At 40.9% G+C, this 19,878-nt stretch overlaps 1 protein-coding gene across 3 annotated transcripts; it reads left to right on the forward strand.

The window, feature by feature from the left end:
- Positions 1-200: 200 nt before the first annotated feature.
- On the forward strand, positions 201-15,415 carry LOC115153344 (GTP-binding protein SAR1a). 3 transcript variants are annotated; one of them, XM_029698694.1, is made up of 7 exons: positions 201-502; positions 8,634-8,706; positions 9,269-9,388; positions 9,521-9,586; positions 9,714-9,817; positions 14,326-14,457; positions 15,002-15,415. In XM_029698694.1, the coding sequence occupies exons 2-7, from the start codon at positions 8,649-8,651 to the stop codon at positions 15,116-15,118; spliced, it is 597 nt and encodes a 198-aa protein (XP_029554554.1). In that variant the 5' UTR covers positions 201-502; positions 8,634-8,648; the 3' UTR covers positions 15,119-15,415. The 3 variants fall into 3 exon arrangements, with proteins under 3 accessions (XP_029554554.1, XP_029554553.1, XP_029554555.1); XM_029698693.1 differs by lacking the exon at positions 201-502 and adding an exon at positions 550-1,439; XM_029698695.1 differs by lacking the exon at positions 201-502 and adding an exon at positions 7,835-7,858.
- The last annotated feature ends 4,463 nt before the right edge of the window (positions 15,416-19,878 follow it).

Raw genomic sequence — 19,878 nt, forward strand, 5'->3', positions numbered from 1 at the left:
ATACTGTACTGTGGAAAAGACACGTTTGTATGTTGTGTTCTACTGCCATCTAGCGGTCATTTTCTATACCAAGGCGCTCAGGAATTGTAATTTAATTTTTTTAACCTTTTATTTAACTAGGCAAGTCAGTTAAGAACAAATTCTTATTTACAATGACGGCATACAGCGACCTAATCCTCCCCTAACCCGGACGACGCTGGGGCAATTGTCCGCCGCCCTATGGGACATTCTCTGCATAGTAGTGGTGCGACTACAAATTGCCATTCGTGTATTTTTAGATTCGAAAAATATATAAACTTTGTTTTGATGTGAGACTGAGTTCCTTGTCTTAGAAAATCAAATTATATAAAGGTATAGGATCGTAATTTGACGTGACGCCTGTCCCAATAGTAGTTGTTACGCAGTTCCGGTAAACTGTCAAATTATTTTTGGACCAGTCATTCACGGAAAATAAGCCTTGACCAAAAGTAACGGGACGGAGTGTTAGAGCCACGGACACAAGGTAAATTATTACATTTTTTGCCATCAGTTCCATGAAAATCAACATTACACACTTGTTTATCAGAAAATCAGGCCAGTATGCTTTGAGTTTGATCAATTGGAGTGGGTTGTTTGTTTACACTGATGTTTATTCCAGCAACGCTGATGTTGCAAGTTTACAGTCACCTGCTTCCAAACTGGATTTCTATATGGTGTCAACAGTAGGCCTATAGCTATGATATTATATTGTCCATTGTAACAATTGCACAGCAGTAATGTCTAGTGTATATCTATAGTCAATAACCAATCTTACTCCAATAACCTTGAGTTTTATCATAGCCGGGCAGATATAGGTAAACTCTAGAATTAGTTGTTGCATTCCTTAAGGTCACTGTCATGATATTCACACAGCAAGTTAGTAGACACTATCAAGAATGTGATGTGTGTATCAGTCAGTCATGGCTGCCCCAGAGGTATCAAATGTCATCTGTAGCCACAATTTGTTCTTGCTGGACTATTTTTATGAACAGTCTGACTGCTATGATCAGTTAGCCAGCTCCCTGTTAGTGTGAATGGGTGACAGTTGTCTACCTGCACTATATATACACAAATGTGGACACACCATCAAAATTAGTGGATTAGGGTATTTCAGCCACATCTGTTGCTGACAGGTGTATAAAATTGAGCACACCGCCATGCAATCTCCATAGACAAACACAGCCACAAAGTGGTAGGCCACACAAGCTCACAGAATGGGATCACTGAGTGCTGTAGAGTGTAAAAATTGACAGTCCTCGGTTGCAACACTCACTACTGAGTTCTAATCTACCTCTGGGCACGAACTGTTCCTCAGGAGCTTCATGAAATGGATTTCCATGGCTGAGAAGCTGCACACAAGCCTAAGATCACCATGCTCAATGCAGAGACTGTCAACAAATACAGCAAAGATGTTTTTATTAGTGAGTTCATGTTTAAGTTCTTACTCGGCACTGTCAACACTTTTATTAGCCATAAAATGTGTGTTCTTCCTATTTCCACTCAGCGCTACAACAAGCACTGCAGCAGCGTGTAGGAAAGTGGCTTGTGTTATTATTAGTGGCTTGGGGGGTTTATGTCAAGGAATATTTCACTTTCTCTGTTCATAGGAGTAACATGAATTTGTGCATGTGGCAGAAATAATGCCATTTGACTCGAGTTTCACCATCAGCTGGAAGATGGTGGCCCTTTTTGGTCAGTGTCAGTGGAGGAAAGGGAGAGTGGAGGGATGTTGAGGCAGACTGACCTTCAGATATGCATGTACCATCAGCCCAGAAAAAGAAAATTATTTAAATGTATGCTCATGTGGCAGAGTCTATGAATATGGCTTTCCAAGACTACTGTGAGCCAGGTGACATAACGGCTGGTGTTGTGCCGAAAATCTCCCCCCTGCCAGAATTCCCCCCTCCCTTCTAATTTCCTTAATTATGTGGCTAGAGTCAAATACTTTCTGTGTCACACAGAGTCAAATACTTTCTATAGAACAAATTTCACGTCAGGATAAGCAACCGAAATTAATAATTAATGTATGGGTTTTATCTTAAACATAGAGGGAGTAAAATGTTGGCAAGCAATAAACATTTAAGAACAACTATGGCTGAATTATCTTACACTTTAAAAAATACTTGTCGAATAAGACATGTGAGAGATGACGAATTTTGGCAAAGATATTTATTTATAGACTAATACAAATCAGTAGCGGATTTAGGTACGGGAGACATGGGCAGCTGCCCAGCGCAGCATCTTGACCCCCGGGTGCGGGCGGGCGCTGAAAGGGGTGGTTCGCCCAAGGCGTCATACAAGCAAGAACCGCCACATACACTTGAAACAAATAGCCAAACCGAAAACTGCAGACAAAAATGCTTTCTGCTACTAAGATCAGTGAAATGTAGGCTAAACTGACAACGGAATGAAGAGCAGAAATCTCAACTAGCAAACAAGTCGCAGCAATGAAGAACGCGAAGGGGGGGAGAATTCTAACAGGGGGGAGATTTTCCGCACAACACCTGTTCTAAAAAGATCCCCGGGAGAGATGGCGCCAGGGAGTGCGCAGGCAAGTGTGTTGTAAAAGGAGGAAAGAAAGAACGATAACGAGTAGAGGAGCCGGATTCAGAAAGTAACTTACCTCTGAGTATCGTTGGAGAAAGAGGACGTGCTAGTTCTGGAAGAGGATTGTTCCATACCACCGAATGACTGTCATTTTCGCCAGAGTGATGCTAGCTTTCTAACGTTACCCACCGGAGTGATTCCCGTGGAAGTAATTGAACTTTGTGTTTATGACCTGAAGGAGGACATCTAAAGTTGGGGACTTTTCAGTTGTTTGACATTACATAGTAGGGCAAGGATAAGAAGGGACACTGTTAATAATGAACATTTAGGCCTAATTAGCCATTCAAAGGAGAATAATATTACCGTGACAACGTTGCAGTCTACTTCTATTAGCCCTCATACAGACTCCATGAACACAGTAACGGGTGTCATTCGTTATTTTTGTTTGTTATTGGGATATCTGGTATAGTGTCTTCAAGCTAGGCTAACCTTGCACGTGAGTTAGGTTACAGTAGGTTATAGGTTATTCTGTGAAATTGTGCCTGTTGTGTTGCCTAAAACTGGCAATATATTTTCATTATTTTAAAGCAGAACCATCTTTAAATTACTACTGCCTTGGGGTAAGGGGCCTAACCTGTCATAGGTATTTGGATGTATTGCGGGTGGATGCGCCATGCTATTAACCACGTAATCTGAGGGGCTGCATACAGTGAGTTTTTTGTCATTTTTCACCCTATACTATTAGGGAAGGTGCCACTACTAGGGTTGCACATTTTGGGGAATATTCAGAGATGGAAAGTTTACGTGGGAATATGCAAATTAATATTAATACCATTTAAATGTATATATTTTTTGCATTGGATTATTTACCATATCATATGGAGACAGAAACATAAACCTTTTACCCTATCATAAGTAGACAATTGCAAATTATTAAATCCTTCCAATAGAAATAAAAAAAAAACAATTTGTTACAAATTGAACTTTAATTAAATGTGACTCTTCACATGGGATGATTTCACTGAACAACAAAAGGGAATATTGAATGATCCATCGCATCTCCCAAAAACGTTTTCAACATACATCTGTAAAATAATAGTCTAGAAACTAAAGCTTTGGTTGTCTTCCTCTCAGGCTTCCATGTAGACCTCCTCAATGTCCCCCTCTTGAACATCAGACTGATGTCACTTTCACTGTCACTTTCCAACCTCCAACATCAGACAGGATGGCATTGTCTCCCTCAATCTGTGCAATGGCTGCTGCTATAGGTTTCAGGCTGTTTACCACTCTCCCAAAATACATAATCCAGGAGGATCTTCTTGATGGGGCTGTCCATATCGGCAGACTGTGATATGGCTATTTCTTGGAGAGAGTCCTTCCCCTCCAGGAGACTGTCAAACATGATGACAACACCACCCCAACAGGTGTTGCTGGGCAGCTTCAATGTGGTGCTCATATTCTTCTCACTTTGCTTGGTGAGGTAGATTGCAGCTATAACTTGATGTCCCTTCACATACCTAACCATTTTCTTGGCTCTCTTGTAGAGTGTATCCATTGTTTTCAGTGCCATGATGTCTTTGAGGAGCAGATTCAATGCATGAGCAGCACAGCCAATGGGTGTGATGTGAGGGTAGGACTCCTCCACTTTAGACCAAGCAGCCTTCATGTTCACAGCATTGTCTGTCACCAGTGCAAATACCTTCTGTGGTCCAAGGTCATTGATGACTGCCTTCAGCTCATCTGCAATGTAGAGACCGGTGTGTCTGTTGTCCCTTGTGTCTGTGCTCTTGTAGAATACTGGTTGAGGGGTGGAGATGATGTAGTTAATTATTCCTTGCCCACGAACATTCGACCACCCATCAGAGATGATTGCAATACAGTCTGCTTTCTCTATGATTTGCTTGACCTTTACTTGAACTCTGTTAAACTCTGCACCCAGCAAATGAGTAGATGAAGCATGTCTGGTTGGAGGGGTGTATGCTGGGCGATGAACATTCAGAAATCTCTTCCATTGCCTGTGAGCATCAGAGGTGAACCAGTTGCATACACAGCTCGAGCAAGACATTCATCAGCATTTCTCTGACTACGTTCCTCCATTGAGTCAAAAACACTTCTGATTCCAGGAGGACCGTGAGCTGTTGCCATCTATTGATAAGGTGTCTGATTCATCATTTTCACCTCAAATAGAGGGATTTGGCACAATATTTGCAAATGTACACAGCTTTTCCCTATACATTAGCTGCAGTGAAATGTCTCCACACATCAGATAGTGCCCGTGGCATTTTCATGTAAAAATTAGAAAAAAATGAGTAAAAAAAATACAGATACAATTCAATGTACAGATAAATAGTTAAGCAGTTAGATTAAACTCCTTTTTACATATTTTAAAATGAAACATGTATGGAAACAGGTGAATTAACACTCAGTTAGCAGGCTCAAGCAAGCTAAACCCACATGGTAGCAAAAACTAACTAGCAGAAATTGTTAACAAGTTAGAAATGATTTAAACACACTTTGCTGTAGTCTACTATTTACTAGTTAACAAAAAATAATGTATGTCATATAAAATATATTCACCCCACACAGTATTGTAATCAAAACTTACCAGAAAGCATGTAGTCCTTGGATCAGACAGTGTAGTAGTGTGGGCTCAAAGCATCTCATTAGTGTGCAAGATCTTGAGAATCAGCTGTACATGTGATGGAAGAATGCACTGTGCATGCAGAGGGTTGCAATTCCATTGAATTGGGGATAGTTTAACCAAAATATGCCACAAGACCAAGAATAAATTACCTTATGTGTATCCCACAAAAAAGGTTCACTTTTCCTGAAATTTACCGTAAAGTTTCCGACTCTTTGCAACCCTAGCCACTACTACTAGATACTGTGGTGAAGTTAAATGTGTTGGGCAACAGAGACACAGCTCAGTTTGTTGCTCAACCTCCCAAGGATGATCTGAGGAAAACCCTACAAAATCAGGGATTTCCTATCTGTTACACTCACTCAGCTGTGCTTCACAAGTAATACAACAACATATCTATTAATGGTGTGAACATATAGCCTACCTCAAATGTTGAAATATAATTAAAAAAGATTGGTCAAGAACAACAATGCATTGGCAGGGCAATTAAAGCAAAGCCAATATGCGGTGATAATGTATTGGGCCTATAGCTTACTGCACAAACTTAATTGTTACAGTACTGTTTAAAATTGGTTAATGTTGCGTAGACTTTTTTTTAAACATGACTTAAAAAAAAATGTTAATGGTAGATCTAGGCTTGCATTTTGACTCACTCAGGAAAGGTTGGTGTCCACTGTTCTAGAGTTTTTTCTGTAAACACTATCAATGTTTCCCTTTACTGTGGCAATTGTGATCGAATCAATGCAATATTAGCCACTTTCAATGCAACATACCGATACAAAATGAACTATGCAAGAGATTTTGTTGTTGGCAGAACTTATCGGAGTAGGATTCTATTGAGTTGACATGCACTACTCAGCCCTTACTCTACACAGACTGTGTTTACAGCATGAGCGGTCGTGGGTAGATGAGCTTGATTTGAGATCAAAGTGAGAGCTGCATGTAGCCACGTGTGCACATTTTGTTCATATCCTTTGCTAGTTAGTGAGTTATTAGCCCAGTTATAGATCATTTGTAGTCAGCAATAGGGCTGTGATTGCTTCCTACAAGAGCACAAAACATATACATTTCTAGACCTCTTTGAAAAGCGAGTCAAATATAATTTGCCAATATAATTTGTCTGATTCTCTGTAATAATAGTATGGGAATAATAATGCATTTTATTTTGTAAAGTGTTGTTTTTCTTTCTTCAAAAGTCTTATGGTATATAGGCCTGAACACCACACATTGGCTGCTACTGTAGGCTGAATGGTAGAACAGCTATTTCCATGTTAAAATGTAATGGGATGCATTTTCTCCATTGTTTTTAATGGTAGGCGTACATTATGATCAAATAGCCACAGTAGCCTTCTTGGCCACTTAAAACTAACTTAAAGTGGGTACAGCCACAGTGGTCACAGTAAAACACACACTGGAAGTTGCACAGAAATTTCACAAGTCATTGAAATTTGCTCTCAGAAAACCTGAAATCTGCTCAGTGCCCAAAAAATTTGAGGGAACATTGGTCGTAATACCCATGAAATCTAGAAATGGTTTCAATTGTTTTTTTCCACCATAAAATAAGGTCTGTCTTTTGTGTAGGCTTACCCTGGCATGACGTTTTGATATACCTGCAAATCTCTAGGAGAAGGTGACTTAACAATATGTTCACCTGTATTTGCCACCCCAAAAATGAAATGCTAATGTGGCTATCATAAAGAACTACAAATGCCATGGTGATCTGGATGAGCCAGCGAAATCGAGGCAAATGTAAGTTAATCCAGAGATTCTATCTAATGTTAGCTACATTTAGCAATTAATAAATTGGCTACATTTCTTTAAATTGACAATTCTGTGAGCTGTCTTGTGCAAATTTTAAATTGACACTACCTGTTAGCAAAGGTGTCAGCTAGAGATGAAGTGCAGGAGCTGCAGATTTGTAGTGTGGCATGATGTCTACTTTGATGCTAATTAGCATTTTAGAATCTGAGTAAATAGCTGAATATATTGATTAGAGGTCATGGCCAATTAATAAGGGCCGATTTCAAGTTTTCATAACAATTGGTAATCGGCATTTTTGGACACCGATTATGGCCGATTACATTGTAATCCACGAGGAGACTGTGTGGCAGGCTGACCACCTGTTACGCGAGTGCAGCAAGGAGCCAAGGTAAGTTGCTAGCTAGCATTAAACTTATCTTATAAAAAACAATCAATCTTAACATAATCACTAGTTAACTACTCATGGTTGATAATATTACTAGTTTAACTAGCTTGTCCTGCGTTGCATATAATCAATGCGGTGCCTGTTAATTTATCATCGAATCACAGCCTACTCCGCCAAACGGGTGATGATTTAACAAAGGCAGCCCCAAATACATTTTGGGGCTGCCTCTCGTGTCTGCTGCGCTCCCTTTCCTCGTACCAGCGCCTCTCAGCTCTTGCCGCCTCGATCTCCCACTGCGGGCGGCGATAATCCCCAGCTTGAGCCCATGGACCTTTCACGTCCAGGATTTCCTCCCAAGTCCACGAATCCTGAACGCTCCTCTCCTGGCGCTTCTCCTTCCTCCGCTGCTTGGTCCGTTGTTGGTGGGTAATTCTGTAACGGCTGTCTTCGTCGTCAGATGAAACAGAGAAGTCATCGTCGGAAAAGGTGGACCAATACGCAGCAGAGTGAGTGTTCATATTCAATATTTAATTAATAGAAACACTTTAAACAAAACATGAAAATGAACGACAGCCTACAGTTCTGCTAGGTACAAAACGAACAAAATACAATTACCCACAAAACCCAAAGGAAAAACATGCTCCTTATGTGTTACTCCCAATCAACAACAACGAACTTCAGCTGTGCCTGATTGGGAGCCACACACGGCCCAAAACACAGAAATACAAAAACCTAGAAAAAGAACATAGAACGCCCACCCAATGTAACACCCTGGCCTAACCAAAATAAAGAACAAAAAACCCCTCTCTATGGCCAGGGCGTTACAGGTATTGTGTTGTGTGACAACAGCACATTTTAGTGGCCCCAGCACTAGGTGCACCTGTGTAATGATCATGCTGTTTAATCAGCTTCTTGATATACCACACCTGTCAGGTGGATGGATTATCTTGGCAAAGGAGAAATGTTCACTAACAGGGATGTAAACAAATTTGTGCACAAAATTTGAGAGAAATTCTGTGCATATGGAAAATGTCTGGAAAACTTGGGGCCAGCACTTTACTTGCTCTTTCACAAATAAGATGTGAAGTATATGGGTATAGAAATGGGTAGAGCCAGAAGCAATGTGTAGAGGCAATATGTCTAACTTTCTCTTGCGTGGCAGAGTTGTAGTTGGCCCTTGTCTGTCCTCTAACGAATAAAGCCGAGTATAGATAAGAGTTAAGTACCGTCAGGATTTTCATTAACTCTGTAAGTGACTGTTATTTAACCGTTCTGTTTCAGGTGAAGATAACAGACATGTCGTTTATATTTAACTGGATCTACAGAGGCCTCAGTGGTGTGCTGCAGTTACTAGGTACAGTGCATTTAAGCTATAAGGCTAGAGGAGGTGTGGTATATGGCCAATATACCACGGCTAAGGGCTGTTCTTATGCGTGACGCAACGGGGAGTGCCTGGATACAACCCTTAGCCGTAGTATATTGGCCATAAATCACAAAGCCCTGAGGTGCCTTATTGCTATTATAAACTGGTTACCAACGTAATTAGAGCTGTAAAAATAAATGTTTTGTCATACCCGTGGTATACGGTCTGATATACCACGGCTGTCAGCCAATCAGCATTCAGGGCTCGAACCACCCAGTTTATAATACAATTTAAACCATTCAATCATTAAAACTAACTACTGAAGAAAGATTCATTACTTACTGAAGAGTGATCAACTTTATTTCTGAGTGTATCTGTAGCGTTTGACTCATGCTGTACCAATAACTGTGTTTTCTTTCTCAATCACATTCCTAACCTAATCATATTATGGTCAGATCAGGTATTCAATCCCATGTCGTATTGTCAGCATCATATTTTCCTACATAAAATGTTATGGTAAATAGGTTGTCTCTTCGCTTGTATCTCCCTCCAGGTTTGTATAAGAAGTCTGGGAAACTGGTGTTCCTTGGTTTGGACAATGCTGGGAAAACAACCCTACTGCACATGCTCAGAGATGACCGACTGGGACAGCATGTGCCAACACTACATCCCAGTAAGGCAAAGGAGGTTCAGTCACCTTGCTTACTTACCTATGGCTGTCCATCGTTCTCTTTTAAATGCTCTCATTGAATGACCTTTGTCTGGTGTTCCTAAAGTAGTCTATTTGTCTGCCTCTGTCCCACAGCATCAGAAGAGTTAACCATTGCTGGGATGACGTTCACAACATTTGATCTTGGTGGTCACACACAAGGTACACATTAGAACTCAAACTTGGTTAACTTATGGTTAAGTCTTTAAATCTTCAGGTGATACTAAGGCTTAAGTGGCAGTGACAAGTTACTTGTGATCAATGAAACTGCTTTGATTTTCACTCACAGCCAGAAGAATCTGGAAGAACTACCTCCCAGCTATAAATGGTATAGTTTACCTGGTGGATTGTGCAGACCATGAGAGACTACAAGAAGCCAAAATTGAACTGGATGTAAGCCCCCCCAACACAATTCAACAAAGAAAATAAATAGTAGTAGTAAATAAGCAGTATACAGTATCTTACACCCAGTAGTTATTGTATGGCTTAATGCTAATCAATACACCATTGCTTTTCACTGATGAGCAGGGCATTAATCCTTAAGAGTCTATTGACGCACCTGTGCATCAACTTAATGAACATAATACAAAAATCCTGATCGAAATCCATCAGTTTAAAGCTGCGATATGTGACTTTTTGGGCGACCCCTGAAAAAGTCACATAGAAATTTGAGTTATAGATCTGTCACTCGTTGAAAACAAGTCTAAGAAATGGTAGATCAGTTCTATGTGCGCTATTTCAAATCAAATCAAACTTTATTTGTCACATGCGTCGACTACAACAGGTGTAGACCTTACCGTGAAATGCTTACTTACAAGCCCTTGACCAACAATGCAGTTAAAGGAAGAGTTAAGAGAACATTTACCAAATAAAGGAAAGTAAATCAAAAATGAAAAAACGTACACAATTTAAATAACAATAACAAGACTATATACAGGGGGTACAGGTACCAATTCAATGTGCGGAGGTACAGGTTAGTCGAGGTAATTTGTACATGTAGGTAAAGGTAAAGTGACTATGCATAGATAATAAACAGCGAGTAGCAGCAAATGGGGGGGTGTCAATGTAAATAGTCCGGGTGGCCATTTGATTAATTGTTCAGCAGTCTTATGGCTTGGTGGTAGAAGCTGTTAAGGAGCCTTTTGGTCCTAGTCTTGGCGCTCCGGTACCGCTTGCTGTGCGGTATCAGAGAGAACAGTCTATGACTTGGGTGACTGGAGTCTTTGACAATTTTTTGGGCTTTCCTCTGACACCACCTAGTATATAGGTCCTGGATGGCAGGAAGCCACTACCACTGCCTTACGGTCAGATGCTGAGCAGTTGCCATACCAGACGGTGATGCAACCGGTCAGGATGCTCTCGATGGTGCAGCTGCAGAACTTTGAGGATCTGGGGACCCATGCCAAATATTTTCAGTCTCCTGAGGTGGAAAAGATATAGTGCCCTCTTCACGACTGTCTTGGTGTGTTTGGACCATGATAGTTCGTTGGTGACATGGACACCAAGGAACTTGAAACTCTCGACCCGCTCCACTACAGCCCGGTCGATGTTAATGGGGGCCTGTTCGGCCTGCCTTTTCCTGTAGTCCATGATCACTCCTTTGTCTTGATCACATTGAGGGAGAGGGTGCTGTCCTGGCACCACACTGCCAGGTCTCTCCTATAGGCTCCTCCCTATAGGCTCCTCCCTATAGGCTGTCTCATCGTTGTCGCTAATCAGGCTTAACACTGTTGTCGTCAGCAGACGTAATGATGGTGTTGGAGTCGTGTTTGGCCAAGCAGTCGTGGGTGAACAGGGAGTACATGAGGGGACTAAGCATTCACCTCTGAGGGGCTCCAGTGTTGAGGATCAGCGTGGCAGACGTGTTGTTGCCTACCCTTACCACCTGCGGGCGGCCCGTCAGGAAGTCCAGGATCCAGTTGCAGAGGGAGGTGTTTAGTCCCAGGGTCCTTAGCTTAGTAATGAGCTTTGTGGGCACTATGGTGTTGAACGCTGAGCTGTAGTCCATGAACAGCATTCACACATAGGTGTTCCTTTTGTCCAAGTGGGAAAGGGCAGTGTGGAGTGCAATAGAGATTGCATCATCTGTGGATATGTTGGGGCGGTATGTGAATTGGAGTGGGTCTAGGGTATCTGGGATGATGATGTGAGCCATGACCAGACTTTCAAAGCACTTCATGGCCACCGATGTAAGTGCTACGGGCCGGTAATAATTTAGGCAGGTTACCTTTGCTTTCTTGGGCACAGGAACTATGGTGGTATGCTTGAAACATGTAGGTATTATAGACTCGGTCAAGGAGAGGTTGAAAATGTCAGTGAAGACACTTGCCAGTTGGCTTTGAGTACACATCCTGGTAATCCGTCTGGCCCTGCGGCTTTGTGAATGTTGACCTGTTTAAAGGTCTTACTCACATCAGCTACCGAGAGCGTTATCACACAGTCGTCTGGAACAGCTGGTGCTCTCATGCATGCTTCAGTGTTGCATAAAAGGCATTTAGCTCGTCTGGTAGGCTCGCGTCACTTGGCAGCTCGCAGCTGGGTTTCCCTTTGTACTCCGTAACAGTTTTCAAGCCCTGCCACATCCGACGAGCGTCAGAGCCGGTGTAATAGGGTTCAATCTTAATCCTGTATTGACGCTTTGCCTGTTTGATGGTTCGTCTGAGGGCTTAGCAGTCATCGTCTTCATCAATAAGTGCATTGACGACGTCCTCCCCACAGTGACCATACGTACATATCCCAACCAGAAGCAATGGATTACAAGCATCATCCGCATCACATAAACAGCCTTTAGCTCGATGGGGATGTTGCTTGTAATCCATGGTTTCTGGTTGGGATATGTACGTATGGTCACTGTGGGGACGACTATGTCGTTGTCGATGCGCTTATTGATGAAGCCGATGACTGAGGTGGTATACACCTCAATGCCATTGGATGAGTCCCGGACCATTTCCCAGTCTGTGCTAGCAAAACAGTCCTGTAGCGTAGCATCCACGTCATCTGACCACTTCCGTGTCGAGTGAGTCACTGGTACTTCCTGCTTTAGTTTTTGCTTGTAAGCAGGAATCAGGAGGATAGAATTATGGTCATATTTGCCAAATGAAGGGCGAGGGAGAGCTTTGTATGCATCTTTGTGTGTGGCGTAAAGGTGATCTAGAGTTGTTTTTTTTCTCCTCTGGTTACACATGTGACATGCTGGTAGAAATGAGGTAAAATGGATTTAAGTTTGCCTGCATTAAAGTCCCCGGCCACTAGGAGCGCCACTTCTGGATGAGCATTTTCTTGTTTGCTTATGGCCTTATACAGCTGGTTGAGTGCTGTCTTAGTGCCAGCATCGGTTAGTGGTGGTAAATAGACAGCTACGAATAATATAATATAGATGAGAACTCTCTTGGTAGATAGTGTGGTCTACAGCTTATCATAAGGTACTCTACCTCAGGCGAGCAATACCTCGAGACTTCTTTAATATTAGACATCGCGCACCAGCTGTTGACAAATAGACACACACCCCCGCCACTCGTCTTACCAGACGTAGCTTCTCTGTCCTGCCGATACATGGAAAATCCCGCCAGCTCTACATTATCCGTGTTGTTGTTCAGCCACGACTCGTGAAACATAAGATATTACAGTTTTTCATATCCCGTTGGTAGGATAGTCTTGATCGTATATCATCCATTTTCTTTTCCAATGATGGCCAATAGAACAGATGGTAGTGGAGGTTTACTCACTCGCCTACAAATTCTCAGAAGGCAGCCTTACCTCCGCCCCCTTTTTCTCCGTCTTTTCTTCACGCAAATGACGGGGATTTGGGCCCGTTCCCGAGAAATCAGGATATATTTTGCGTCAGACTCGTTAAAGAAAAAGTATTCTTCCAGTTCGAGGTGAGTAATCGCTGTTCTGATGTCCAGAAGTTATTTTCGGTCATAAGAGACGGTAGCAGCAACATTATGCACAAAATAAGTATAAAACAAAGTTACAAACAACGTGAAAAAAATAACAAAATAGCACAGTTGGTTAGGAGTTGGTCATCAGTTGGTCATCCCCTCCGGCACCATTCTTTTGTTTAGCTTTTGAGTCTTTTTCTTTCGGTTTTGTACACCAGCTTCAAACAGCTGAAAATACTATATTTTTGCTTCTGGAAAATGTATTTCACAGCCGTTTAAATGGTACAATGATTCTCCAGACTATACTTGTTTGTTTTGTCACATAAACTGTAATTAAACAAACTATTACTATTTTAGCAAACAGGAAATGTCGGAGCGATTTCTGCGTAGTGCATCTTTAAGCTAGATACCAATCCACTGCATCTGCCTATGTCGCCCTTTCGCATCTGCGGTGGAAAGTGGCAGCATTGCAGAGCTGTTTGTCATACCAGGAGACATCCCGAAAATCGGTCTCGTCACGAAAATGTCTGTAGCGTCCAAAATGTTTGGCCTACTAACTAATATGACGACTCCATGGAAAGATGACTCTCACGAACACGGCCCCCACAAGTGTCACAGAACTAGTCTCAAGGTAACCGATACAAATTAATGGAGGTAGTTTTGGGCCAACAAAAATAAGCGGTTAAATATGTGTCTAAAACAACAAATATTTGTGAGCTTTCTTATATCTCCTAGATATAGGACAGACAGCTTATTCCTTGTTATTTCTTTTTTGGACTGTCTTTTTTGCCATTTATGCATGTGTTATTCAATGCGTTTCTAAGGGCAATAGTAGTAAAGCCCAAATGTAAATATTTTATAGGATATTTTTTTATAATTAGTTTTATACCTAAAGGGGTTCTAAAATTCCAACTGAAATAGCTAAAGGATCAATGGTATGACCATCTTCAAACAATATCATATGTTACCTTAGTAGAACTTTTAGAGGTTTAACTGACCCTCTACATTCTCCCTCTCCAGGCGCTGCTAACAGACGAGACCATTTACAACGTGCCTGTACTTATCCTCGGGAATAAGATCGACCGTCAAGAGGCAATCAGTGAAGACGCACTCCGAGGGATGTTCGGACTCATTGGACACACTACCGGAAAGGTGAGGAGGAGAGGGGCTTACTGTTGAATGCACACAACATAATTTACCCTCTAGAGCAGCAGCCTCCAGAGCAACTGACATCAGATAGTACCAGTACCATCATACTAGGAAGTAAAGAAGAAAAAGAAACAAAACATAAAGCAGTCCTAATGTTGAAAGAAACAGCATTATGTTGTCACAGTTGGTTTATTTTGAAAGCACACAATCGACACTATTTTCCATAGGTTTTTTAATAGATTTTTGAAGGACCATAGAGTTAAAGTCTGCTTTGTATTTTCCTAGTTGCCAAGTAAATCTGGTATTGTAGTTTTGCAATACTGGTATTGTGAGAACACTACTACAGAGCTAGGCAGTTGGGTCTAGTATTGACAATGATTAGATGTGGATGACAAATGACTGATTTAGAGTACAGTTAGGATCCACTTCATTGTAGTAGTTTATGATGGTAACTCTGTAGTCTCACATTGACTCCAATGCAAAGGAAAAGGTTGGAATGGAGGGTAATCTTTACTTGTCTCTTCTGCCTATGTGTTTCTCTCCTCAGGGTAATGTGTCACTGAAGGAGCTGAACCTTAGGCCCATGGAGATCTTCATGTGTAGTGTTCTGAAGAGGCAGGGATACGGAGACGGTTTCCGCTGGCTCTCACAGTACATTGACTGATCGATCCATCACTATTGCTCTTACTAGATTCACACTATACAGCCATCCCAAACCTTACTGGGTGGGCTAGATCATTTTATTTGAAATAGTAATTTCCAGCATGGTTCAAGCAACTATGATGGATGTGTAACAAGTTCAGGTCAACCAAGTACACCAGAGGACATGCCTCACAAATCTACCCGCTGGAAAAGCTATTAACTGCTAGCGTGCTATATTTATTGTAATTTTTACGTTTGAGAAAGTGTGGCCTCAATAAGTAAATATATTTCAAAGAAAAATATATTTTTATTGATACAGTATTTATACTCTTGTGTTTTGGACATATTTCTTTGGGTTCAAACAGTGTTGAAATATGCAGGGTTAGTAATTGTTTGATAGTAGAATAGTAAAATCTATTAATAATTGGTACACCATTTTATAGTCTGAGCCCTATGTAGTGAATTCAAACTTCAAAACCTGCAAACCCAATATTGTGTAGTTTACACGTTGCGTCATTTTCAATAATGATCTGTTACTTTCTGAAAGTACTGTGGTGGTGTGCATTTTGAATCATACCTCATGATGTCAGTCAAACAGTTTTATTATTATAGTATTATTTCCCCTCCCACTTATGATGAAGTTACAGGGTAGGACATGTCATCGCTTTGAACCAGTTCATAACCCTGGTTTATTTTTAAGTCGCTGGCATTGGATTACAGAGGAGGGGTTATTGGTGTAACAATTCCGCGTTTGTGTCTTTGACATTGCTGCTCTCTCCTTCCATGTACATTTGAAGTCGGAAGTTTACAAACACTTAAGGTTGGAGTCATTAAAACTCGTTCTTCAACCACTCCACAAAACTATAGTTTTGGCAAGTCGGTCAGGACATCTACTTTGTACATGACACAAGTAATTTTTCCAACAATTGTTTACAGACAAATTGTTTCACTTATAATTCACTGTATCACAATTCCAGTGGGTCAGAAGTTTACATACACTAAGTTGACTGTGCCTTTAAACAGCTTGGAAAATTCCAGAAAATGATGTCATGGCTTTAGAAGCTTCTGATAGGCTACTTGACATCATTTGAGTCAATTGGAGGTGTACCTGTGGATGTATTTCAAGGCCTACCTTCAAACTCAGTGCCTCTTTGCTTGACATCATGGGAAAATCAAAAGAAATCAGCCAAGACATAAGAAAAAGATTTGTAGACCTCCACAAGTCTGGTTCATCCTTGGGAGCAATTTGCAAACACCTGAAGGTACCATGTTCATCTGTACAAACAATAGTACGCAAGTATAAACACCATGGGACCATGCAGCCGTCATACCGCTCAGGATGGAGACGCGTTCTGTCTCCTAGAGATGAACGTACTTTGGTGCGAAAAGTGCAAATCAATCCCAGAACAACAGCAAAGGACCTTGTGAAGATGCTGGAGGAAACCTGTACAAAAGTATCTAAATCCACTGTAAAACGAGTCCTATATGGACATAACCTGAAAGGCCGCTCAGCAAGGAAGAAGCCACTGCTCCAAAACCGCCATAAAAAGCCCGACTACGGTTTGCAACTGCACATGGGGACAAAGATTGTACTTTTTGGAGAAATGTCCTCTGGTCTGATGAAACAAAAATAGAACTATTTGGCCATAATGACCATCGTTATGTTTGGAGGAAAAAGGGGGAGGCTTGCAAGCCGAAGACCACCATCCCAAATTTGTGGCCAGAACTGAAAAAGCATGTGTGAGCAAGGAGGCCTACACCAGCTCTGCCAGGAGGAATGGGCCAAAATTCACCCAATTTATTGTGGGAAGCTTGTGGAAGGCTATCTGAAACGTTTGACCCAAGTTAAACAATTTAAAGGCAATGCTACCAAATACTAATTGAGTGTATGTAAACTTCTGACCCACTGGGAATGTGATTAAAGAAATAAAAGCTGAAGTAAATCGTTCTCTCTACTATTATTCTGACATTTCACATTCTTAAAATAAAGTGGTGATCCTAACTGACCTAAGACAGGGAATTTGTACTAGGATTAAATGTCAGGAATTGTGAAAAACTGAGTTTAAATGTATTTGGCTAAGATGTATGTAAACTTCCGACTTCAACTGTACTCCATACGAGGCCTGGGTTCACATACTTTTAGAAATGTTTCAAATACTTTGAGCTTTTTTTTTTTGCCTGCCTGGATTGCCAGGTTTGTACTTCTGGGACTTTTCTGTTGGTTCTATTGCAACATACAAGCTCAATCAAGCACAGCGGAAGTATTTTAAATGATTTCAAATTGTAATTCAGCTAGGTCTGCTATACCAACCAGGCCAGATACTTTTTTCTATAATTGCCAAAGCATATAGGCCTACACCCTTACATTTATTCTAAGCATTTCTCTTTTCAAATGCATATTATAAAAGGAAAGCAGTGGTGCCCTAAATGTATTTTACTGTACAAATCATAACATGGAATCTATGCAGATGATAATTGAGGTTTTATTACATGGCTATTCCAGTAGAATTCCACTTCCTTCAAGAATATACACATATCCTATTATTCTGTTCTATATGTAATACTATGGTCTCACTCCTTAATATAGCAGCACCCCTCAAGACATGCTATTTCAGGTTATTTGACCATTAGAAGTAGTTACATACCAGACAGGTTTTACCAACGAGGACAAAGTTGTTTTCTCGTAAAATGACTGTTTTTGTATTGATAAATTCAAATTGTTTTACTACCAACCGATGACATGAATGTGACTACAAGTGCATTAACACTTTTTATTTATAAATTGTTTAATACAAAAGTGCAGTATTTTGTAATACCAGGGTTTTATCACAACGTTGTAGGTTACAGATAATGTATGCAATTTCCTATAGTCTACCAACTGTATAAATGTTTTTTGTTACTGTAAAATAAGTACTTCGTTACTATTGGCTGCTCATAGCTATAATAAACTCAGCAAAAAAAGAAATGTCCCTTTTTCTGGACCGTCTTCAAAGATAATTTGTAAAAATCCAAATAATTTCACAGATCTTCATTGTAAAGGGTTTAAAACCTGTTAGGGCTAGGGGGCAGTATTTACACGGCCGGATAAAAAACGTACCCGATTTAATCTGGTTACTACTCCTGCCCAGTAACTAGAATATGCATATAATTATTGGCTTTGGATAGAAAACACCCTAAAGTTTCTAAAACTGTTTGAATGGTGTCTGTGAGTATAAACAGAACTCATATGGCAGGCAAAAACCTGAGAAGATTTCATGCAGGAAGTGGCCTGTCTGACAAGGTGTTGTTGTTCTTGGCTCTGTTTATTGAACATTTAGGATCTTAGCTGTAACGTGACACTTCCTACGGCTCCCATAGGCTCTCAGAGCCCGGGAAAAAGCTGAACGATATCGAGGCAGCCACAGGCTGAAACACATTATCGCCTTTGCCAAGTGGCCGATCAGAGGACAAAGGGCTTAGGCGCATGCCCGAGTCGACCCCATGCTGTATTTTCTTTCGTCTGTTTACCTAATTGCAGATTCCTGGTCGGAATATTATCACTTTTTTACGAGAAAAATGGCATAAAAATTGATTTTAAACAGCGGTTGACATGCTTCGAAGTACGGTAATGAAATATTTAGAAATCTTTTGTCACGAAATGCGCCGTGCGCGTGACCCTTATTTACCATTCGGATAGTGTCTTGAACGCACGAACAAAACGCCGCTGTTGGAACATAACTATGGATTATTTGGGACCAAACCAACATTTGTTATTGAAGTAGAAGTCCTGGGAGTGCATTCTGACGAAGAACAGGGAAGGTAATCAAACTTTTCTAATAGTAAATCGGAGTTTGGTGAAGGCTAAACTTGCTGGGTGTCTAAATAGCTAGCCCTGTGATGGCTGGGCTATCTACTTAGAATATTGCAAAATGTGCTTTCACCGAAAAGCTATTTTAAAATCGGTCATATCGAGTGCATAGAGGAGTTCTGTATCTATAATTCTTAAAATAATTGTTATGCTTTTTGTGAACGTTTATCGTGAGTAATTTAGTAAATTGTTAGTAAATTCGCCGGAAGTTTGCGGGGGGTATGCTAGTTCTTAACGTCACATGCTAATGTAAAAAGCTGGTTTTTGATATAAATATGAACTTGATTGAACAAAACATGCATGTATTGTATAACATAATGTCCTAGGTGTGTCATCTGATGAAGATCATCAAAGGTTAGTGCTGCATTTAGCTGTCTTCTGGGTTTTTGTGACATTATATGCTAGCTTGAAAAATGGGTGTCTGATTATTTCTGGCTGGGTACTCTGCTGACATAATCTAATGTTTTGATTTCGTTGTAAAGCCTTTTTGAAATCGGACAGTGTGGTTAGATTAACGAGAGTCTTGTCTTTAAAATGCTGTAAAATAGTCATATGTTTGAGAAATTGAAGTAATAGCATTTCTAAGGTATTTGAATATCGCGCCACAGGATTCAACTGGCTGTTACGTAGGTGGGACGATTTGGTGCCACCTGCCCTAGAGAGGTTAAACACTGTTTCCCATGCTTGTTCAATGAACCATAAACAATTAATGAACATGTGGAACGGTCGTTAAGACACTAACAGCTTACAGACGGTAGGCAATTAAGGTCACAGTTATGAAAACTTAGGACACTAAAGAGGCCTTTCTACTGACTCTGAAAAACACCAAAAGAAAGATGCCCAGGGTCCCTGCTCATCTGCGTGAACGTGCCTTAGGCATGCTGCAAGGAGGGATGAGGACTGCAGCTGTGGCCAGGGCAATAAATTGCAATGTC

This window comes from Salmo trutta, chromosome 18 (genome assembly GCF_901001165.1).
Source record: "Salmo trutta chromosome 18, fSalTru1.1, whole genome shotgun sequence".
NCBI classification, from domain to species: Eukaryota; Metazoa; Chordata; class Actinopteri; order Salmoniformes; family Salmonidae; genus Salmo; species Salmo trutta.